At 35.9% G+C, this 24,817-nt stretch overlaps 1 protein-coding gene across 1 annotated transcript in view; it reads left to right on the forward strand.

The window, feature by feature from the left end:
* Positions 1-24,817, forward strand: part of RELCH (RAB11 binding and LisH domain, coiled-coil and HEAT repeat containing) — a 77,154-nt gene that overhangs the window by 44,982 nt on the left and 7,355 nt on the right. The window contains exons 14-27 of the mRNA XM_035316315.1: positions 4,467-4,557; positions 8,163-8,234; positions 9,057-9,197; positions 9,890-10,054; positions 10,887-11,034; positions 13,108-13,264; positions 13,675-13,798; positions 15,621-15,669; positions 16,041-16,120; positions 16,982-17,088; positions 17,684-17,783; positions 21,763-21,845; positions 22,787-22,850; positions 24,442-24,580. Coding sequence (XP_035172206.1) covers positions 4,467-4,557; positions 8,163-8,234; positions 9,057-9,197; positions 9,890-10,054; positions 10,887-11,034; positions 13,108-13,264; positions 13,675-13,798; positions 15,621-15,669; positions 16,041-16,120; positions 16,982-17,088; positions 17,684-17,783; positions 21,763-21,845; positions 22,787-22,850; positions 24,442-24,580 — 1,520 coding nt within the window. The remainder of the gene's footprint in view (positions 1-4,466; positions 4,558-8,162; positions 8,235-9,056; positions 9,198-9,889; positions 10,055-10,886; positions 11,035-13,107; positions 13,265-13,674; positions 13,799-15,620; positions 15,670-16,040; positions 16,121-16,981; positions 17,089-17,683; positions 17,784-21,762; positions 21,846-22,786; positions 22,851-24,441; positions 24,581-24,817) is intronic.

Consider the following 24,817-nt stretch of genomic DNA (forward strand, 5'->3'; position numbering starts at 1 on the left):
CTATAACCTGTACTTTCTAGTTAGTGAAATGCAAGAATGTGCTTGGTTAGCTGCAGTGTAACATTTCAGTTCCTCTCTTCCTTAAGGGTGAACTGGAATGTTCTGTAAAAATAAACTTGTAGGATCCTAAACTACGAAGTAGGATCCTATTCTTAGTAGAGGTAGTTAAAGGAATCAAAGCAGCTTTTTTAAACTCCTGCCTTAGTGTGTTCTAGTTTCCCATATGTTTGTTAGCTAAATACCGTGTTTATTTAGCATGGGAAAACAGTTGGAGGAAAGTAGTGCTCTGTCTGTTTGTGGCTCAGTACTATGATAGTAATAAAAATTCAGAAGACTGAAGCAAATTATTTAGTATTGACAAGTATTAGAGCTTTGTTTTATTTTAGTTAAACCTTTAAAACAAAATACTGTTTTTATTTTGCTTTATAAATGTAGGTCTTTCTTAGTAGTCAGAATGTCTGACTTTGTACCGGTCTGGGTTAGATTATCCTTAAGGTTGGAAGGCTGTATCCTAGCTGGTTTGTTTTCTTTAATTATGGAAAGTTTTTTTCGTATTTGGTGATCTGTTGTTCTTCATTATTTTATTCAGAGTTGTTATAAAGCATCTGTATCTGTTGCTTCTCTGTCTGTCTTCAGACAAAATAGGCTTTAATGAAATAAGCCAAACACATTTCTTTTGAAGAATCTCTGAAACCCAAGTATTCTGGTGTCTTTTTAAATCGTTCCCATGTTAATATATAGTGATGATGTATAATTGAAAGAGATGGCTTGGAGACTAAAACAAACAGACACAAAAGTATAAAAAAAATAAGTTAACTTGTAGTACAGTGGCACCATGCAGGTTGAAATGATGTAAAGAAGCAGTCCTTGTTCTACTTCAGGTACCTCAGAAAATTCCTTCTGAAAAATCTACAGTTCTCTAAAATGTTTTCCATGTCCCATGAAGATGGTGAAACTAAAACTATTCTGTGATTGAGAGGGGCAGGAAGCTGCATCTCAATTCTAGTCCATTGTAGTTGATTTGTCACAAGGCTGGTGAACTGTCAGGTTGATTTTTCATACATTTGTTTAGCTGTTGTGGGTATGTCATTTTCAGCAGCTAAGAAGGAAGAAAATCCAACTTGCTTTTTCCTTAAAGTTGTTCATTCTTTGTTGTGAAATAGAAATTTATATCTAAAAATGATAACTTGGTTTCATCATAAATTTGGGAAGAGTGTTCTGCCCTGGAGGGCAGAGGGGTACACCCCGTATATGCATGACTTATTTACACACATGTAAATTGTAATCAATTTTAATGTTGCCACTGCACCTTACTGAAGAATAATCTCCATCAAAGAAAAGAGATTCTGCATAGAAATTGGGAAATACTTATTCAGAGCTTGTTTCAGTCAGTAATTTTTTTACATCATATTTTTATGGAAGTATATTGTTCAAGCTTGTTTTTTATCTAAGTAAGTTTAAATAATGTTTTAGCAGTCTTGCATGCTATCAAGTGAGCAAAGACATTCAGGTTTAATCACCAGGACAATGGTGTTAATTAGCTCTTATGTTGTTCAGTCACCTACTGCCACACTGCACAAGCCTACATTATACATTAAAGTAGCAGATGATAAGTTGACTTTTTTAGTTTGTTAAACGTAGAAGACTGAAATATGGCATCGCATTTATACTGAACAACCCATTAAAATAAACCTCCTGCTTACTATAAATATTTGACCTTGTAAAGTATGCTAACAGTTAGTCAGAAAGCCTGTGTTGTCCTTGTCCCTGTGAAAGGCATTTTGGTGCTTGCAGGCATCACATATCACTGTAGTCTTGTGCATTTGTCGTATTAACAAGCCCACTTTTATCCTCAAGGCTCTGCTCATTAATTCACTATTTGGCTTTTCCAAACGTGTATCAAATTCTCTTCTGCAAGCAAATACGTGTTAGCTTTACTTAAACTGCTTTTGGACAATTATGTCATTTTTGGAAGCCAGGCAGCCATGAAGAAAGTAGCTTATTGTTGGGGTGTTTTAGGACAAGGTTAAAACATAGATTGAAATGTAAACTCCTCAGAAGATCTCCTAGCATGATGTATGTAGAAACAGCTCTCTTACTGAAGAAAAATTAAAATACATTACACTTTGTAGGACTAGTATGAGTTCTCTTGGCTCATATGATGCCACTTCGTGCAGAATTCATGTAACTTGTTGACATATTATGGAAAACTCTCATAAGCAGGTTTTTAATGTAACCTTTAGGTATAACAAAAGATTCTGAACTGTGTTTTATAAGACTAAATTGCTTACCAGTGCATGCAGCCACTTCCTAAAACCCCTAGGAAGAGCTAAGAAGTGTTAAGCTATGTGTTCTGCTCTAACTCTTGTCCAGTTCCTTGAGTCTGATTCTTGATTTCACTTTGTTTTTTTTTTTTACTGATGTTTTTGTACTTTTACTGATTTTTTATTACTTTGTTTTTGTACTGATGAAGCAAAGTAGTGCTCTGCTGAGTAGTACTGATTTGCTTTATGTTCCTGCCTAGAGGATCGTAAGCACGTAGGCTGAAGAGAACAGTTTGTGGAAAGCCTTCTCAACATTTTGTTAACAAGAGAGAGCATTTTGACAATAACTAGAAATACATTTTGCCCCATATCCAGTTGAGATGGCAACTTTTGGAAGAGTTCAGCGTTAACATATTTTGTTTCAATGACTTGTAATTGAGATCCTTTCAACCTTTCCTTTCCCTGAAATACCAGCTATTGTCACATACTTTAAGAGTGATTATAGTAAAATATTAAAAACATTATTTTTTAATATTTTTGCAATATCTGAAAGTTCCCAACTTTGTCGCCAAGGCAAAAAGGAAGTCTGATTTAATTTTGAGATTTCATTCAAGTTTTTTTGAGGTTTAGTTTAAAATAGTTTCTTTCCCTTTTTCTAATGTGGTAGATCTCACGTGATTACTGTATCCTGCTATTTGCTATTAATACATTATGAAAGTATGCTCTGTTGCCCAATTCTGTGATTAGGTGCGGTATGTAGGTCAAGAACCAAAGACAGGTATTTGAACTTCTATTGTTTGTTGTAGAATTTGGAATTGCCACAATCTTTTGTCTCCATATTTCCATAACAATATCAGCTTCTGGTTTCTTGAGTCTTATCTAATCATTATGTTTTTGTTCTTCCCCCAAACCTTTTACCTTGATCAAAGGTCTAGTTTGCTGTACATGGTAGAGAAACTAAAAAATAAATTAAACAAACAACAAAAAAAAGCTTGTTTTGTTTGGCCTAAAGCATGCTGCGAAAAAATCTTTTAGGTAGACTACTTCTCTTAGAAAATATTCTGAAAGTGAATGCACTAATAACTAAAACTCAAAAACTGTAGCAAAATAAACTCTCATCAAATAAAAGTTAAAATACGATAAATGACAGCTAATTTGGCAGTTTTGCAAATGCCAGTAGTTTAATCTCATTTTTGCCTCAGTGGACTTAAAAACAAACACCAGACCCTCCCTCCAAGCTTCCTTACTAGGTGTTTTGCAACAGGATGATCTATCTTCAATCTTTCCCTATATATCCACTTTTAAGTTAAATTTTACTTCTTTATCTACAGTAGAACCTCATTTTGTGTATAGCTGTTTTTGAGGAAGGTGGTTCTTCAAATGTCTTAAATGTAGGTAAGATAATGGAAAAAATAATGAGGGATTTCTGACCTCACATAGTTCCTGAAGTTACCCAGGTGCTTGCATGGATTGGTCAGTCATTTGTATTTGAAGTTTTTTTGGATCCTAATAGTAAATAATAAATATTTAGGAATAAGTATTTTTCAATCTCCTAAATTGTTTGTTTTGCCCTTTTTTTTTTTTTTTTTTTTTTTTTTAGCAAGAATATAAATAGAAACTAGGCCATCATATATACTATTGATTGATTGTGTCCCTTCCATAATGGGCTTTTGAAGATTTTGTGAAGTCTGGTATTTCGGGAGAGATGAGAGTAAATTGCATATTAGAATGTTGCAAAACCATTTCATGAAAGAATGAAATTACTTTGAACAAAGGTCATTCAAACCAACGGATGATTCTAAATAAAAGTAGTATGTAGTGTTAATTAACTTAGATCTAGTTATTACATGGAGAATCATGGTATTCAGAATTCAGACTTGTATCAGAGATTTAGTCGGAGTTTCCCAATCTCAGACATTATGAATTGAGTGCTCAGGGGTTCCCCAGTCAGAGATTTTCAGGCTCTGGTTCATTGAACTTTGGATCTACTAGTTTCTTGAAAAGGTATATTAAGTAGAAAATATAATGGCTTTCAATTTAAGAATTAGCCTTTCAGTCAGTGTGTACGGAGTAAGATTTTGACTGTAGATAATTACCTGTTGCCTGACCATACACATTTTTCTTAACTTGAAGAATTAGGACATCATACGTTATAGAGCTTCTCTTTATAAACAGATTGTTTTTTTAAATTTATGTTTTCAGACAGATGATACTGACTGGTTGTGTGGCGTTTGCCCGACATGTTGGACCAACCCGTGTAGAAGCTGAGCTTTTACCACAGTGTTGGGAACAGGTAATGGTTATTTTGTGCTTTACACTAGTAAATTAGTTACAACTTCATAAATGTTGGGTTTTATTTGTTGAAGGGGAGGTTGTTTTAGATTTGTGCTTCAATAAATGTATGTTCAAGGAATTTTTCAGAGAGATATTTGAATGCTTTTTGTCATCGTTATATATACCTCTATGTAACATGGAAAAGAATTCAGAAACAGAAAATTTGATCAAGCATATCTGGAGATTCTAGTTAGCTGTATATCATGTACCTACATATTATATAGAAATGTAGATCGGCACGTGTTCATCAGCAGTGCTGTCTAACCTATTGCCAAGGAGGTGTGTTTATAAATTTCAAACAGTCATTTCCAGACTGTTGGAAATCCATTCACATTCAAAGATATGCTGACTTTCACGTTGTAATTACTAAGTCCTTGGAGCAGTATCTACACTTCTTCAACAGAAAATTAAAGATTAATGTAGTCAGAAGTATAGATGGCTTACACCTCTAAGACCATCCTGAAGCTTACAATGTGACTTTTAAAAGCACAATGACCTTTTCTACAGATAGTCTGAATTAACAGAAAGAACTGAACAACCAAACTGAACGCTCTTTCTGTTTCATCTGAGACAAAGGAACAGAACAAGATGAGTTCAGGTGAAAATCTTTGTTTTTCCTACCATAAGGAAGGAAAGGGATTTCACCACCTAAAAGACGGTGAATAATTAAGCTATGACAAGAGTCATAATGCTTGTTTTGATGGCCCCGTCTTTCTGGTCTGATAATTATCTCCTGTTTCTCCACATGCTTAACTCAGCCATCTCTGTTACACAATAAAGTCCAATCTTTTAATTGCTTTAACGCTTTCTGACAGTGCAAGTACATATTAGATGTCGCATTTGTGCTTATGTGTATGACTAATTTATCCCTTGATTAAAGGAAAGATCCGCAGCAGTTAAACCTTGTTTTTTCTTAGTCCTCATGAAAATTAAACAGTGTTTATAGGAACCAGTCTCACTTCAGTAAGAGCCCATCTTCATCGTTCCAGTTTCCTGATAATTGCTGATGCACAAGGCAAACCAGTCCGACTGTGACAGTGCAGCATATCAGGCTGCCAAGCCATATGACATCATGCATTTATTTAATGCAGTTTGCCAGACTTTGTTCGCAGTACTGAGCCCAGGTCAGCATTTTCTCCAGCAAAATAGTAGCTGAATCTCATTGTTACAAAACTGAGTTTGTAGAAAGATCTCAAAAGTACACATGCAGTATGATTTTCTACCTTCTCTCAGTGGATGCCACTAATCCCTTAATCATGAAGGGGTTAATGTAGTTGGGCTCCAACCAAAATGTGTTTACAGATGCAAAGGATTGGGCTTTCAGAACATTCAGCATTTTTATCTGCATACTCTGGATCTCAAACTAGTCTTTGCAATAGGTCTGCCTGCTGATCGCAGCTCTACACGTAGAATTTTCTTGCTTGCTCATCTGAGTTTAGATCAAGGCTCTGAGGATGCTAAAAGTTCTCTAACAACTAGTGACCAATTAACGGGCTTCCAAAAAATGTAGTACTACTAATTAAAGGAAAAGAGATGATAATCAATTTACAGTTATGTTTACATTGTCATGGATTAATAATTTTCCCTGAACAACAAGCATTAGATAAACTTGAATCTTTATCTTTTTTCCTTTCCAGTATGTCAGTATGTCTTTGCAGTAACAGGCAGTATTTATATTGCCGTGCCACTCCACCTAAACCAGATGAACTGAGTATTTGCAATTTCCCTTGAGTAGGCAGGTGTTCAGGAAGTGGATATGTCTATTAGCACCATGGACTTTGTGTTTAGGAAGTTGCCACATAAGCCAAAGATACCATTAGTTTCAAGTATTAAAAGCAGCCTAATGTATGCCCATAGTTTTTGTCATATATGAAATCTAAATCTCCGTACTTGCAAAGTATTACAGGTTCCCTTTTGGTATATGAATGCAAAAAAAAAAAAAAAAAAAATCAAAGACACTCAAGAAATTCTTCCATGCTTGATGGTTCAGTTTGCTTCATATGCATGATAGATCTTCAGAGATTTCCCTTCTCAAGACCAAACAAACCCAGCTCTCTCTGTCAGCCTGTATGTGAAGATGTTATGGCAGGCAGTATCAAACGCCTTCCTGAAGTCGAGATAAGCAATATCCCCTGCTTTCTCCTTGTTCTCTGAGCCAGTCATCTCTTCTTAGAAGGCTGTCAGGTTGATCCTGATCAGTCTTTCCTATGCAAATCCATGCTGACTTGAAGAACATGCTTCTCAATCACATTATTGTGGTTTCTGGGATTAATTGCTCCAATGCTTTTGCAGACAGTGAGGTAAGGCAGACTGGTCTGTAGTTCCCTGGATCTTCTGTCTCGTCCTTCTTGAAGATAGTGGTCACATTTGGTTTCTTCCAGTGCTCAGGAGCCTCCCCCATTGCAACAGTCGTTCCGTGTTTGTCAAGAGTGGTCTTGCCAATACAGCAGCCAGCTCTCTTAGCATTCAGGGGTGCATCCCACCAAGGTCCGTAGACTCATATGTGTCCAATTTGTTTAAATGTTTCCTAACCCAATCATTTTCTCCCAAGGGTAGGTTTTCCTTGCTCCAAAGTTTCCCATGGTTTTTAGGGACCTGAGATTGCTGAAGACACGTCTGCCCAGTAAAGGCCAAGACACAGATAGCAGCACTACCTTGGTCTTTTCCATGGTAAGATAGCAGTTCCTCTGTGCAGCAAGAGAAAAAGTAGTAATCACACCAGGTGCATATCCTGTTTTACCTGACAGAATGAAACTATTCACTTTTCCCTGTCATTGTTTTGCCCTACATTTTTTTATTCACAAGTTGTATTGAAACATATTACTTGTTTTTCATTGCACAGCCATTAGTGTTCTTCTCTCACTGATCATTAAAGCTGATTCCACCAAGATGCAAACTTCTTTCAGAAGTGTCAATATCAAATTTCTATGGCAGAACTTTCAAATGGCCTTTGGAAGGGGGAGGTAGGCAGCACAGGAGTAAGAGGCTCTTGGGAACTGGAACTGTGTTCAGTCGCATCTTAGCGATGTGACATGTTCATGCTGAACTTGGGAACAGAATTTGAAAAGCATGCAAATGCTTTTAGGCCTCGTATTTGTGTCCTCTTCTGACCCTGACTGCTTGGCAAGACCCGCGCAGCTATGCTACAATGGTTGGCTCAGATCACTAGAGGGCACTTGTGTAGTTCTTAGAGGACAAGACAAAATATTTCAGGATCTGCCAGCTCCCAAGTTACTCATATTCTTTGAAGAATATTTTCTGTGAGTCTGGCAACCCATGCACTGCTTTCTACCCTTATTTTTGCTGCGTTTCCATACATATTTCCCAGCTTCTTCTCTTATAGTAAGCTCTGACTTACAGGACAACAGAGAAGGCTGTATATGCCCGGCCTTTATGCCTCAGTGCAGGAATTTGAGGCAGCTTCATACCCATATGCAACTTCTACAGGCACAGACAATGTTTATCTAAGAGGTGCACACATACCTCTCTGTTGCAGTTCATTCTAACCACATTTTGAATACTGGTTTCTGCAAACCAAATAGCCTTTCTGTTTGTCTTCACCAGATCAACCACAAATACCCAGAGAGACGGCTACTGGTAGCAGAGTCTTGTGGAGCTCTAGCACCTTACCTTCCAGTAAGTAGTGGTAATGACTCTTAATACTTCTTATGAAACCAAGGTTAAAATCTGTTGCATGACATAAACATCTGTTGCCTTTTTAAATGTAGTCAAGGGTGGATGTTATGTGTAAACAGTTGAGTTATTTTGTATTTTGTCACATGTAGGAGGTTCAATAAAGAGAATATGTATTCTTAGAGAGGAAAGCAGGTCAGTGTAGCTATAGCATGTCTTAATGACCAGCGTAGCCTGATATAATAGTCTTTGTTTCAGAAAACATAAAGTAAAGGTAGTTAGGATCAATTAAGGAAATGATCACTGAAAAAATAATTGGCACGCAGTAACAGAGTTCTTTGGACACTGGAATGTTTGACATGAAGAGTGCTGCTGCTAGTCAAAAGAGGCAGCAAAATTTGGTCAGCGGCTGACTAGAATTTGAAGCTTCAGGCAAAGATGAAAATAATCAAAATTAAAAACCTACTTCTCCAATTTAGCAATGAAGTAATTAAAGATTCTGTTTTAAGTACTCTTCCAAATCTAGGCCTACAGTAGTATTTTGCTGTCAGTTATTTCTGGTACATGCTTCCATATGAGTTAAAGGACTCCAGTTCTGTGCTTAGTAGGACAAAAGGCGCTCTAATGAGGCTACTGAAACTTTATTTTCATTCATCTTCTATTTTGGCAGCTGAATGCATAGTATTCAGAAGGGGATCCATAGTTGGAGGAAGGGATTGTTGTTTGCGAGCACTAATAGAAGGGCAAATTATTTGTAAAAATTGATATGAACCAGCATGTCTTGTTTCACTGGATTTAACAAGAATTTTTCTTCTTTACAAACAGAAGGAAATTCGTAGTTCATTAGTACTTTCCATGCTGCAGCAAATGCTAATGGAAGATAAGGCAGATCTGGTACGAGAAGCTGTGATCAAAAGCCTTGGCATCATTATGGGATACATTGACGATCCAGACAAATATCAACAGGTACAATTTGAGTTGGGTTCTGTGTCTATGAAATGTTTTATATTTATGTCATGAGTAGGAAATACATAATTTTAAATACTTTTATTAAACAGTTCTTGATACTTTTAATGTTCATGGTTTATATGAATGCTGATTTTTATTGTATTGCAGAGACTGAAAAGAAAGTATTTTCTTACAAGTGTCATTAGAACCTTGGGTGTAAGCTTCGTACAGATGCTTTAATAATTCATAATTCACTTTCAAGAATATAACGCTTCATTGCCCACCTGATCCTATTAGCCAATTTGAAATCATCATTTTCTAACAAAGATTCATCTACTGCAGCAGAGCCTACTAGTAGTTGTTATTAATGCTGGCTAATAATATTTAAAGTTCCTGAAAGCAAAGAATTTCTTTTCCTGTCATGAGTTTTTGAAGGTGGAGTGGTAAAATGTGTATGTATTAATTTTGATAACTGTAGAAAAATGCTAGCAAGGTTGTTGGACCACGTGTTGTTTACCTTTGCAGATGAAGTGGGAATGTATGTTGAGAAGCCTCAATATACTACTTTGTTTTACATTTTATTAGTGTAAAAGTTTTACAATAGGTGACTTTTTTCTAGTCTGTGCATGTTTTGTGTAGCTATCTTTAGCATAAATTGTAGGAAAAGTCATTATATCCTTAATTTTTTTTTTTTCTTTTTTTTTGGTCAGGGCTTTGAACTGCTGCTTTCAGCTTTAGGAGACCCTTCAGAACGCGTAGTTAGTGCAACACATCAGGTGTTTTTACCTGCGTATGCTGCCTGGACAACAGAGCTGGGAAATTTACAGTTCCATCTTATACCTACACTGCTTAATAAAATTGAAAAACTGCTCAGGGTATGTGTTCAGCTGTTTCTACATTGGAGAGTTTTCTTTGTGTCTTTGTTACATATACTGACTTTAAAAAAAAATGTAAGCAATTGCTACTTAGGTTAGCAATTTTCTGGAGGTTTTTTTGTAACTCTAACATTTATTTGTGCTTCAAAATGGGAAGAAAACAAACAAAAAAAGAACAAACAAAACAGATGCTTCTTTAACAACATTTTGTTTTATAGCCCAATAATAAATGTGCATTTCAGAAGAAGCTTACTTGAGTCAGTGACCAGATGGTGTGTGTTTTTCTGAATACATTTGTCCTGGATTTACACTGTTTCACAAGTGTCAGGCAGTGTAGCTTTTAATAAAGTACGGTATTTATTGCATACCAGAAAAAGGATGATTGAATGGTTTGATTACGTGGTTTGCAGTTTTGAGTCTGTTTGTCTGCACACTTGGCCGGGGTAGATACCTGGAAAGTTCTGGAAAATAGGATCTCTCATACAATTTAACATACTTAACCAAGCTGCCCATTTTCAGAGTACAGGTAACTAGTTTATTAAGTTTTTAGGTGCATTGGTCCTTGAGACAAAAGAGTTCCATTTTTCAAAATGTGCTGAAAAATATTCTTGCAGAATATTGGTATGTTCAATGGTGTGAATTACCAAATGCCACAGGCTATCTATGTTGCTTCATTCTTTTGAGAAGTATTCTAAGGGCAAGAAGGGTGTTTGGATGGTGACACAAAGTAGACTTGTGGTCAGAATATATTACTATATAATTAGCATTTATCTGTAGAAGTTCATCACAAGTGCATCCAACCTGAAAACTTTAAATGTCCTGTCTGTTTCAGGAAGGAGAACATGGCTTGGATGAACATAAGCTCCACATGTATCTGTCTGCTTTGCAGTCGCTGATTCCTTCATTGTTTGCATTGGTGCTACAAAATGCTCCTTTCGCAAGCAAGGCTAAACTTCAGGGAGAAGTACCACAGATAGAAGGTAAATGATTAATTTCTGATAAGTGGAATTTGGGGAAATGTAAGTATAATTCAGTGACAAATCTCAAATCAGTGTTAAATGCAAAGAACAACTTCCAGGAATAGTGCGCATAGTCCACATTTACTTGTAATTCTCAAATACTTAGGGTTAGTACAAACACATAAGGTGCAGAATTTATGCATGAACTTCAGTGTTTGTTTGTTTGTTTTTTTTAATAACATATAAGATAATGATCTTAAGTTCCTGTCCCTAACCCTTTTTTCTACTCTACCTGTTTTTTGTTTAATTTTCAGACGTAGCAAGAACTGAGAAAGAAGTTCAGGGTATCTCTGTCATGTTACGAACTTCCTTTAATGTGACTGAGTTGATGGAGAGAATTACTGTTCTTTTAAAAGCTAGATTCCAACATAGGAAGATTTGTCATGACTTTTCTGTTTGTTCCCTTTTAGGGAAAAAGTCTACTTCCTTCCCTTATCCCCCCATTCCTACCTATTGCTACGAAATAAGTCAATGTTAGAAAAACCATTCTCAGATACTTAATTGCAAACATCAGTTTATTGATACAGAAGAAATATGTAAGACATGAGTATGTATAAAATAGTGTAGGTTATAGGCAAAATGGCTTCTCTGTGCCTAGTGACGTAGTTTTATGTAATTCTGCGGCAATCTTGCAGTAAAATACTTCATTGTCCTAATACAAAACATGGGGGGCGGGAATAAGGTTTTGCCTTCTGACTTGCCCTGTATGCTTTTTTACATTTTGGTTTCCCTTTGCAAATCCTTAAGTAATGTTTCCTTTTTCCAGTTTTCCCTATGCTTGAGCCACTTGATTATCACCAAAAAATAGTTTTCTTTATTTCATCTCAGAGTATTTCTCTCTACTTTTCAAAAGAAACTTTTGAGGAAGCAAAACAACTATTAATGACTTCATGAAGGTTTCTGAAGAACTGTTTTCCACAAATTGCCAGTAATAGTTCAAGAAGGCTGTCATCAGATTCAGTGAATTCTTACAAATCAAAGATTTTACCAAGTGAGAAAAATGCAGCCTAGTTCAGGAGCTTCACCATCTCTTGTGTGTCTATGTAATTACCTTGGCAGACTGAATGGCCTATTGGTGAAGTTACACTTAGATCAGCACTCCCAGCCTATAGAATGTTTTCTTCTATTGTGAATACCTTTTTAAAGGTTTTACTGGTAATACCTGCTACATGCCATTAATAGTGCTATGTGTCAAGATTCAAAGGATGGGTAACAACTTTACATTTAAAAGGGAATTTGGAAAGGAGCGAGTGGCATGTTACATGCATTAATGTAAAACTGTTAGACATGCCACAGTAAAGCTCTGCCAGCTGACCTGAGTCATTTGAAGATGAGTACATTTTCCCTGAGTTGCTAGTGCTTAAATAAGGAATTCAGAAATTTCAGGCTTCAACATAGAGAGTTGCTTCTTCCACATAAGTGGAAAAAATCTCATGTACTTTTCAGTAATCCAGTAGCACTGCTGGAACGGCTAGTTTGTTTTCCTGAATTCCCCAATAGGAAAGGTTACGTACTTGTCACTTAACTTCATTGCTGAATAATTCTAAGTACATTTGGCATAAATTGAGAGAAATAGAAGGAACGTTGATGGAGCAGACCTTCTGCCCCAGGTTTAATGGTTTAGAATTTTTGTAGGTCTTGCTTTTTCTTTGTAAATTCCTCTCTTCTGATGATTCAAATGCTTGATGCTGCCCACCCCCTACCCCATCTCCTCAAAAATTACTTGAAGGGTAAAGAATAGAGTAGTCTGATTAACGCTTAGCAGAAGTCAAGAGATCTTGTCTTGTAGTCATTCTACAATAAATCTGCAGTGTGACCTCTGGATCACACCCGCAATCTTTGTGTTTTCTTAAGTGAGGGTTATTTAATTTCTTTAGAGTTATATTTATCTCACTGATTTTTGAAACGTAACTTGATAAACTTAAATAGAAGTTACTAAAGAGTTTCAGACTTTCTTGGCTATCTTTATTGAAATGACCCCCAACGTATTTTCATCTTATTTAGTTCATGGTTGCTTGTTCTCTGCTGTTACAGTCACTAGATTTCCCCGACCCGCATCACCTCTTCAGGATGTGGCCATCATCATTGGAAGCCGTGAACAATTGGCGGTGCTGTTGCAACTTTATGACTACCAGCTAGAACATGAGGGTACCACTGGCTGGGAGACTCTGCTATGGGTAGTAAATCAACTGTAGGTTAATCTCCACCTTACAATTCCTAAAAATGGTCAAAATTGATAGTTCTTCAGCATGGTTTTGTTTAGCACTACAAAACATAAAGGTTTCAAGCATGATTGTGTTAAGAGTTATTAATTTTTAAAGAGAAAAGGATAGATTTTTTAAATTGCATTTCGGTTTATCTTTGATTTTAGTCAGAAGATTCAGCTATCTAACAGAAGGCATAGATAATTTTTCTGACATTTAAACCCTTGCTTTCTTCAACGGTTAGGAATTGTACAGAACGTGTAGATAATTTTATTAGAACCAATAGCATTTAATATGTGTATTTATTAACATAAACAGTAAATCTATACAAGTATAACTGGAGAGAAGCAAAAGATCAAAGTGGTGTCTAATATTCTTTTTTTTTCTTGATTTTTAGGCTACCACAGCTTATAGAAATAGTTGGCAAGATCAATGTAGCATCAACTGCATGTGTCCATGAGTTCTCTAGATTTTTCTGGAGACTTTGTAGGACATTTGGGAAAATTTTTACAAACACTAAGGTAAGAAAGTACCTTGAAATGCTCTGCCAAAAAAGTACCTTGATAATATATACTATCCATATTTACGGTATGTTTGAGTATCCATGTTTTATGTGACATTTGTATTTGTATGCCACACTGATGCTTTTCTGCAGGTACTTTTAAGCCTGATATTTTTAAACCATCTTTTGCATCCTTTTGTTTTATGTTCTTTAGCCAATGAGCATTTCAGAATGGCCTTCTCATCTTGCCTAACATGCAACGGTTTTTTAACTGGGTTCTTCAGACTTGCTTTGAGTGGCATACAGAGTGGGAGAGATCAAGTGGGAGAGATCATTCTAATTCTAGTGATTCTCAATTTTCTTTCTTCAGAACAGCATACTGTCCATTGTTTGTGGCACATATAAATACTCCGTCCTGTACTTGATGAGTAATTTAAAATGCATGTTCTCTGCTGAAAATAGTTTTTACAGGTTATATCTGAATGTTTTTTGTCAAGGAAGTATGTCATTTTTCTTCTCAATACAATAACTTCTGAATACTAATTCAGAAGTTAGTTAATTCTGAGTATTAATTGAAAAGATTTTAAAGAGAAATGCTAAAATACCGGATAATCTAAAGGTAAAATTAAAAAACAAGGTTAGCATTCTGTGCGAATCTACAATATGCAGATTCCATAGGGAAAGTTAAAATCACTCTGATCTTCAGAAAGCCTTGTCTGTTAAGTTATCTCTGCAATTCTTGCTTACATAAAAGTGTTTCAGTATTGATGACTACACTATATTTTGGAAGAGAGAACTTCATGGACAACAAAGCAATAAACACATGCAAAAAATATTTTACATAAAGCCAGGTAGAATCATAGAATATCCCGAGCTGGAAGGGACCCATAAGGATTATCAAGTCCAACTTGGTAGAACTGTAAACCCTAAGGTTTACAGTTAACTGTAAACTGTAGAACTGTAGTTTTTAGGGTAGTTTGTAGTTTTTAGAACTGTAAACCCTAAGGCCCAGTGTTGTGGTTTAACCCGGCTGGCAGCTAAACACCACACAGCCGTTCGCTCACCCTCCCCCCTCCCCCTCTGGGATGGGGGAGAGAAACAGGAAAGTGAAGCCTGTGAGTTGAGATAAAGACAGTTTATTAAGATAGAAAATAATAATGATAATAATAATAATATGTACAAACAAGTGATGCACAATGCAATTGCTCACCACCCGCTGACCGATGCCCAGCCCAACCCCGAGCAGCTGGCCCCCCCACCCCGGCTAGCCACCCCTATATATTGTTCAGCATGACGTCAGATGGTATGGAATACCCCTTTGGCCAGTTTGGGTCAGCTGTCCTGGGTCTGTCCCCTCCCAGCTCTTGCTGCACCCCCAGCCTGCCCACTGGCAGGACAGAGTGAGAAGCTGAAAAGTCCTTGGCTTAGTATAAGCAGTGCTCTGCAGCAATTAAAACATCAGCATGTTATCAGCACTCTTCTCATCCTAATCCAAAACATAGCACCCTACCAGCTACTAGGAGGGAAAATAACTGTCCTAACTGAAACCAGGACACCCAGTTAAGCAAAGTGACAAGAGACTTCAGCTCTTAACAGCAAGAGTGCTAAATGCTGCTACTTCAGTAGTAGCTACTGAGTGGGTACACAGTAGAAATTTTTATTCTCTTTTATGTCATACTTCAAATTGTAGCAAAAGGCTGTGCTTTTTAAAGGTTTTATTTTTTTTCTTTCTTTCCGTGTCTTCAAAATGTCATTTTCTGGATTTGTTGTCTTAATTTTTTGAAAGTTAATTGATGTTACCTATAGGTTTTCTTATGTGGGTTTCATATTTCTTTACGTAGGTAAAACCACAGTTCCAAGAAATCTTAAGACTGTCTGAGGAAAATATAGGTGAGTAATGTTTTATTCAAACAAATAAAAATTGATCTTAACAGCAGCTGGAAAAAAAAGTTACTCTTCTGTTCAAATAACATTTTCACACCACATTTCTCAAATTTTTCATCTTTCTGAAAAGTTGAAAATCTCATCTTAATCTGAACGGAATACTGAAGTTGTACAGTGTGTGTGTGTGAATTGCAAATAAAATCTCAAGTCCAAATACCACTCGAGCATTATTTTAGTATGTGTGTATATATGTATATACGTTCATGTGTGTATATATAAAGATGAAAATATATATATGCACACACTCTTACAATGCAAAAATATTTTACTTTATATACATACATATGAAAACTAAGTTCTTCACTCTGTTCCATTAGATTCCACAGCAGGCAACGGAGTGCTAACAAAAGCCACAGTTCCCATCTATGCAACAGGGGTCCTTACGTGCTATATTCAGGTAGGTTTGTTTTTATTTCTTTGTTAAATTCCACATAATATTACACATTTATTCTCCCAGACAGAAACAGAATATATATGAAAAAGCACACCACTTTCTCTGAAAACTTCTAATGCTCTCATGCTTTGAAAATAATAGACAAGCAGGCAGCGGTAGGTGCATTTTTAAAAGTTTCCTAGGTAGGTCGTCTACTACATTTAGGCAGGAGTCACCAGTGTTAAAACCAGAATTCACTAAATCTTAGTGTCTAACTCGTAGACATTTGCAACAAATATTTTATCAAAAATATTTGTGATGTTCAATAAATAAGTTCTTTGCTATTTAACTGTGCCCCTTGCGAGCCATAATTTTGCAACAGTCTTTGAAATAAATAAGCAGGTAAATTGCTATTTTGAGCACAGTTGGAGTCTTAAAATTTTAGTGTTACCTCGTACTAAAATAAACACTCCATAAATAATACTCCCTAATCTTCCAGTAAGCAGCAGCTATGGACTGGCACATAATGTGGCTTACAAGAAAACGGGGCGTTACAAAACCATGCATCATCTCACAGAGGGACTTAAATTTCTCTCAGTGGACTGAGCAATCACAAATTGTCAGGAGCCATGAAAGTGCTCAAGTAATTGGCTTTAAGTTTCTTTAATAAAACTCTTGTGCAGGAGTATGTGCTTAGGTGATGACATAGAAAAATACAGTCTTGTTTACTGTGAAAGGTTCTTGTTCTAAAAGGACATTTTTGAATTTCATAAGATGATTATTAAATGCTTAATCTATTTTTTTCTCTCTTAGCTTGTCTTTTTCATACCCATAGGTCATCACAATGACAGCAGTTCTACTACATTATATGTTTTATTTCTTTAGGAAGAAGACCGCAAGCTGTTAGTTGGCTTCTTGGAAGATGTCATGACCATGCTTTCACTGTCACATGCTCCTCTTGATAGCCTGAAAGCTTCCTTTGTGGAACTGGGGTAAAAAATACACAATGGATTTGATGGGAACTGAATGCATTAGAAGCTTTTTTTATTAAGAGCTCCCAATCTGGCTGTAATTTTATTAACTGGGACGCTTCAGATGAATGAAGAGCATCCTTACATTTTTCCTTGGTGTTTCACAAAATGTAAACGTTTTATCTCAAGAATTAAAAATGTAGTGATAAAAAAACAAACAAAAAGGCGTAAAAAAGAAACACCAGACTTGCTCACAGAGAAAAAAAACAAGCTACAGAAATGTTAAGGATAAATATGAATTCATTTAGTGTTTTCCGTATTATTACAGTACGTTCTACGTAAGTGTTTGCATTCAGTTCAGTGTTGTAATATACTGAAAATTATATTCTTAAGGTGTTTTTTTAAATAAACTTGAAAATGCAACCTGTTTTCTAGACAGCAAATCTTAACGTGTTCTTCAGAATGGAGCAAATATATCCTTCATAAAGGATAAGAGTTGGAGGTTTAGATTAGTTGACCAATAGATTGAGACGTTGTTTTGTAGGCAAAGAATCTATGCAGGGTTTGGGGATATTTTTTGTCCTGTTCTTTTGATTGCCCAACTGTTACCTTGTAGTGCAAACCCAGCTTATCACGAGTTGCTGTTAACTGTCTTATGGTATGGAGTTGTCCATACTTCTGCTCTTGTTCGATGCACAGCTGCTAGAATGTTTGAGGTAAGTGATAACCAAACTTGTTTAGATTGCTTATTTGAAAGCTTAGTGTATATATAAAAATAGTGATTCAGATAAAATTGATACATGCCTAAAAATTACACATCGCTTCAATAAGCTGTGTACTATGTGATGGAGCAGGAAGTTGTACAGTTGTTTCTGTATCTGTTCTTTATTCAACAGCACATCTTTCATTAAGCAATTTGTCATTAGCCACTTCCAAAATGTTTCTATAGTAACCGTGTATGTGCTCTTTGATCTGCTACTGACTTGGTTTTTGCGTTCTGATTATTGCATGCCGAAAAACATTTTCTGATTATGAAAATGCATTTCATTGCAAAATTGTGTTCAAACCAGAATTAAATACATTGTCAAATGTGTTTGCGTAGGTCTGTATGTAAATATAAGCAAGCATCTCTCTCCAAGTTGTAACATTTGCTTTTGCTATTTAACATGTCATCAGTAGACTAATTCACAAGGTAATGGTTTTCAATACCTTTTTATGTATACAAATGGTCCACCTGCATCGTAGCTCAAACTCGTTTCCATTGGTGCCAAATGTGGTGGTACAAACATAAATTACTCTAATTTTTACAAAAATACATAATTGGCTAAATATACGATTCCTTAATTACTAGATTGACAACTTCATCTTTTTATTCTGAACAGATCTTTAGATGTTAACATAGACTGTTGGCTTTAGCTAATAAGTATGATTTATTTCTACATCATGCCTTTGTTTTATCAAGTTTTAATTTAAAAGGGCATATACAGAAACACTGGAACATATTCCACTTGCTGAACAAAGAGATTATCTTTTTTTCATTTTTTTCATTCCTTTTTCTTTTGCTTGGGGTTCTGTTAAGTTTGATTAATTGTATAGTTTTGCTGTAGATCTATAGCTGAATCTGCCATCTTGTAGCTATTTGCACAAACAAATCACAAAAAAAAGCAATTAGTATAACCAAAATCATTAGTTTTCTCTACTGCAATTCTGCAAGTCATTGCAGATAAAGCACTAAACAACGACAAGACCTACTGTTTGACTTTGCTTGAAAATATCCAACTTCATATTTGTTCATTTTTCCTTGTAAAAAGCAGATGGCAATTTTTGGTCAATGCACAAAAGACTTCAGTTAATACAGGCTGTTGTCTTAGTTGCAGTTTTTTCTACTCTGACTGCATATTGGTTACTTTTAGGTAGTTTTGCATGCTGCTTGACTGCTTGTTGCCTAATATATTTCAGTTTTTACTAATGCAGAGGCAACTTGATTGAGGACACTTTTTTCTCAACCAATAGATTTTTATAATCTTGCCACTTAGTAGCCACAGCATACATATTTATACATGGCAATGTAAGTCAGCTCAGCGAAGAGATGGAAATAGTTGGGTTTACTTTCAAAGATTCCTTCATTCAAGGAATTTCTGACACCTCAGAGGTTGCTCACTGGCAAAGCCCAGCAATTCTCTGTTAAGGTAGATAATAATGACGGGATAGTAAGACAGAAGAGTGCGTCACCAGCAGGACAACTGTATGTGTACTATAAATATTCTGACCAGTGCCATTTATGCCTGTGAAATCACATTACCAAACACTTACAGTCTGTTGTGGCCAAGAAGGACACAGAGGTCTGTGTCTCTGCTTACCTTTGGGGACAGGAAGCTTTGTGCTATAATTTTTAAGGTGTAGTATGTCTGAAGTAATGAACACACATTGTTATGTAGCAATTAAAAGAGGTTTAAAAATTTGTGTTGTCTGTCTCACTGTAGCCTTACGTGCTGCTATGTGGCCTTGCCCATCCAGCTGTTTCTTTTGCTCCTGTGTGTTAATGTTTTCCGTCAGTAGTTTCCCATTTAAATGTTGATGCAAACAGATTTGACCGTGCTGGTTTGAACAAGTGTGTAGTTGAGTTATAAACTCTGTTGGTTTGTTTAGGTGCAAGGTTAGGCACATATGTCCAGAATGACACTTGAATTATGAAGCATGTTTTCTTTTCTGTAAGACTATGATGCCATTTGCCATGCTTTACCATAATTAGAAGTGCAGCAGGTCAACATAATCACGGAACTGAGATCATTCCAAAATGTTTGCTAATTACAAAGCACTACATTACCTCCAGATTTTTCTCAAAATTAAGATTACTAAAGAAAACAGTAAGAAACCTATTTGTTCAAAATTGAAAACAGTAAGCATTGTATAGCTTAACTCTATGAGAGGAAGGTCACCATGGCTGAACAGTGAGCTATGTCTTTAACATCAGTTTGAAGAGTACTACTAAAGCTGAATACAGCAGCACTCTTTTTAAGTTGCTGCCACTCTAAATAATCATGAAAAGCCTTAGTATGAAAATATAGTAGTTTGCTAGTGCACTCCTAATACTATGTGAATTATGAGCATAGGAAGTTGCAGCTTTCCACCCCTGGGTGTTTTGCAGCAATCATGCTTATGCAGCTTAATAATTCTCTCCCCTGTGCTTCCTTCTCCAGTTATTATCTGTAATCACAATATGTTCACAGCATGTGTACACACATGCATGCACATGCACAAATATCGCCTAACAAAAATCACACCTTTATATAGAAGGCTTCTGGAAAATCAGGTTCCTTCCAGTCTTTCATAATTGATTTAATGTTTTAAATTCAGAGTTGGTAAATCTGGAATGCTCAATCAAATAGCAGAATGTAAAATTCTCTACTTAGAGAGTGTAAATATTTTTTTGCCTGATTTTAGCACTTCATGATACACTACCAGGTCCTGCTTTCCCCATGGCACATATGGATCTTACGTGTTCTCTCGTGACACTTCTGGAGAAAAAGCAGATAATTTACTTGTGTTCATGCTGGAACGTGGGTAATAAGAATATAGCTAGATATTGAGAACATACTTCAAATTTCTCTCAGAAACTACTCACCAAACCCATTATGCCTATCCTCTAAAACCAGCAAATATATGCAGACTTTCTTACATAACATGCAGGATGAAAATATCAAGGTTTTTCCTTTTTTATTAGTGCAGATAAAAACAAGCACAACAAAACGCAACTGTTCACTGAGGAGGAAAGTTTAGAATCTGCCATTTTTTTTAAAATTAGGTCATCTTGTATGTAGAAAACATGTAAAGGACATCTGCTACACATAGACACTTCTCAAGTGCATACAAATACAAATACATTTGCTATGTAAGTAATGTTAAAAAAATCATTTAGGCACTTCTAATTGTAAACAACTTCCCCATATTTACGGGTAATGACATAAATTTCACTGTGATCTGTTTTTAATATTTGGGATGTATTGCAACAAACGTCTTTTAGTACTCAAAAAGACTTGGTGAAATACATTTCATGGTTAAATGAAGGATTATTATCCATGTTCTACCTGCATAGACCAGCAAGGATAACTTGGGTTGTTTCACATACAGACTGCTTAGAAGGCTGTTAAATCTAAAATAAATAATGACTGTGGAAAGCTTAGTGGCCTCTGGGAAGATGCTGTTTGTCACCTTGAGAGGTGTCATTCAGTGCTGGAAAACCACATGCATTTGGCCTAACTAAAGAAATCTTATTTTGCGTTTGACAGTCACATGCTATAAGAAACACCACTCCATTGAGGTAGAGCACTATTTAGATTAGACTGTCAAAGTCGAATTGGCATCATTTTAGTGTTTTTAAAGATTTGAATGATAATGCATAAATTACTTCCTAAACTTTCTAAATTTTGAGTTTGAAAATAGCTGAAAATAGAGAAAACTACATTGTGTCATGGAATTTGTCAGGTTTGTGCTGATTGCCAGACCACTCCAGCTTTCTTCGTGCCTTTGCATTTATGAAGCACTAGCGTAGCAGTATTTGCTTAGCTTCTAATTTTGGTTTGCTTTTTGTGTTTTTTCTTTCTCTCTCTTGGTTGTGCCGTTCTTCTTCCCATGATACTGTGCTCGCTATTTCCGTGCATCACCTGTGATAACCCCCCTGCTCCGACCATTCAGCTGTTGGTGAAGGGGGTACATGAAACTCTGGTAGCTCAGAGAGTTGTTCCTGCTCTCATTACTCTCTCCAGTGACCCTGAAATGTAAGTTTCCTGACTGTCTTATACATCTAGCATCCCTCTTAATAGGAAGAAATAACCATCAGGTCTGTTTGTTATTGTAGCTGGAAAAAAAAAAAAAAGTAATTACTTTTAAACAAATGTAACTTTAAAATCACCTATCCCTAAATAGAAAGGTTTATTGGAACACCTAGAACTAAACAGAATAAAGTTGCCGAATACATTTTAAGTAGAAAACTAAATCCTTTTTGATTTTTATATTAAATCATACTTTCAGTTTTGACATTTGCTTAAATCATTCTAGTAGAAAGCTACATATTAATGTGCTCTGTAATGCTACCAGCTTTACTATTGCAAAATTAAGTATCATTTGCAATATTGAAATGTGAAACAGTCTTGGCAGTACCTAATTTCTGGTAGACAACCATAGTACTTGAATTCCTGGACTACGTGTAATATAATACTCTGATGTGATATTTCTTTCAAGCTAAGGAGGGATGCTTTGCTAATCTTACTAACAGGTTTGTTATCAATAAATGCTAGAGCATGGATAGTGTCTTAATCATTTTAATGTATTGTGTGGGTAACTAAAACAACATAAACCCCAAGAGTCTGCCTGCCCATCCTCAGTCACAGCTAACCCCGTTCTCCTTCCAGTTTACCAAACCATTTTTTATTGCATGTTGACTGGTTTACAGCTGACTCTTCGAGGCATGAGTGAAGCATTAGTTGACAAGCGGGTTGCTCCGGCCCTTGTAACCTTGTCCAGTGATCCTGAATTGTGAGTTTCAGATTGAGACCTTGAGTTAATCCTGTCTGTCTTTTCTCCTGGTCTGCTTTTTTTGTTTTGTCACTGCTAGAAACTAATGTAACTTAAAGTACTAATTTTTTAGTTTTACTCTATTTTAAATTATTTATATTCTTAATGTTGAATAGATCTTAAAGACACCATTTTTCTCTTGTAGCTCAGTGAGGATTGCAACAATTCCCGCTTTTGGGACCATCATGGAAACCGTTACTCAAAGAGAGGTAAGAGTCCTATTGTCAGACTTGGTTTGATAAATCCAATAACTTACTATGAACTTGGAGAAGAAAGGGGAAAAAAACCTTCTAAATTGTTTCTTCATTGGTTGTTTTCTCTTTTAAAATGCTTTCCAGTTTTTCTGTAGTCATTTATGTTTGTTGGTTTGTTTCAATTGTTTGTTTTGCATACTATTTTTATACAAAAAAAGTAAACCCTCTTTTAACTAAAAAAAACATTTGTTTCTAAATATCAAACCGAACACTAAAAACAAACAAACAGAAATGCAAAGGAAGAGGCCTGTGCTAGAAGATGGGAAACCCATGGCTAAAATATGTAAAATAAACATTTTCTAATATGGTTGAGAAATTCAAATCCACTTTTTCCAAATTAAATAGGTGGTTTTACTTTAAAATGCTGATCAAAAAGTCATGTTAGGATTTGGTTACCTCCACGTAAATACATTGCACCATTTTAGATTGCTTGGGATATCATGCTTGGCTTCCAACTACTTTAGAAGGGCACAAGTCTTTTGTAGTTCCTTCATGTTCCTGGTCCTCTGCAACTGTCTCAGCACGTGGTACCTAAGAAGGCATGAAAAGACACTGTAGTGCAGTAAATGAAATGGTACTTCAGGACAATGTAGATAAGCAATTTCTCCTTTTCTACATGATGAAACATTGGTAGTAAATCAGAATTCTGAACAAGACAGCTAGGATTCTGCTCTAATTATAGAAATACTGTATTTTATTTTATGTACTAGCTGTACAGTCAAATTTCTTTGTAAAGTCCTTGCAACTTTTTGCAGAGCTTGCATTCTTCTTGTAATTTCAACATACTCTAAAAGAATGCATTTGAGGAAATGTGAGTAAGAAGTCAGTGATGACTCACAAGTACTTGGAAGATGGCGAAGTTACAATTTTGTAGTTTGGATTGCATGTCTATAATCAGTTTGGAAAGAATACGGTTTTGTTACCGCACAAAAATGACTGTATTCATTGCACTAATTATAATAAACCGTAGACAACAAAGGTGGTGGCTCCTTCCACAATGTAGCAAAAAATGTTACATTAACAACTTTGAGTGCAAATTAAGTATTTGTCATCTTAGACATATTTGTATTTGGTTTCAGTTTTTCTAGCCTTTAGCTGAAGTAATCTTTTTAATTCCATTGCTTTTATGATGCTCATCTACGCATCTGTCTTCCGCAGGAATTTTTTCATCTTACTTAGGTGATATATTACAAAGAAACTAATGTGAACTCAGTTGTATTTAAAAAGAGAAACTCCAAAGATACTAGTAATGAGGGAAATTACAGTAGATAAAAATTGTGAGCAAACTCCAGGAGGAGAGACTGGCTACGTGAAAGCACCTACCAGCCTATAGTTAAAGATAGATCAGAGTAAAACACTGTTAAGTCTCTGAAATACAGAGCTGTATTAAACAGGTTGGAACATCCTATCAGAAAAGATTGTAAGTAAGCAGTAGTTTCAAGGTTTATCATCTAAAATACAGAAGATTGGTAGATGTACTCTGAGTTTAATGTTTCTAATATCTTCATTCTATGGTGAACTTATTATTTCTCTGGGAACTTTTAAGCTTCTGGAAAGGGTAAAAATGCAGCTGGCATCTTTCCTGGAGGACCCTCAATATCAAGACCAACACTCTCTACATACAGAAATCATAAAAACGTTTGGAAGAGTTGGACCTAATGCTGAGCCCAGGTTTCGAGATGAATGTAAGTTGCATTGTTGGGAAGATGAATTCTTGTCCTGAGGCTAATAGTTTGCTGGTTGTGAATTTGCCTTTTCTGAATTACTTAGCATGTAAAATGCCTTCCTCTCACCCCCACGCCCCCTCCCCTTCTATCTTAAATGTGAGTGTGTCTCAGGTTAACGAGGTAGAGGTTTGGTCTGTTGTTTCTTTTTCATGGCCCAGAAACGTAAAGCACATAGAAGAGCAAAGTTCCTTATTA

The sequence above is a fragment of the Oxyura jamaicensis genome, chromosome 2, assembly GCF_011077185.1.
Source record: "Oxyura jamaicensis isolate SHBP4307 breed ruddy duck chromosome 2, BPBGC_Ojam_1.0, whole genome shotgun sequence".
Taxonomy (NCBI): Eukaryota; Metazoa; Chordata; class Aves; order Anseriformes; family Anatidae; genus Oxyura; species Oxyura jamaicensis.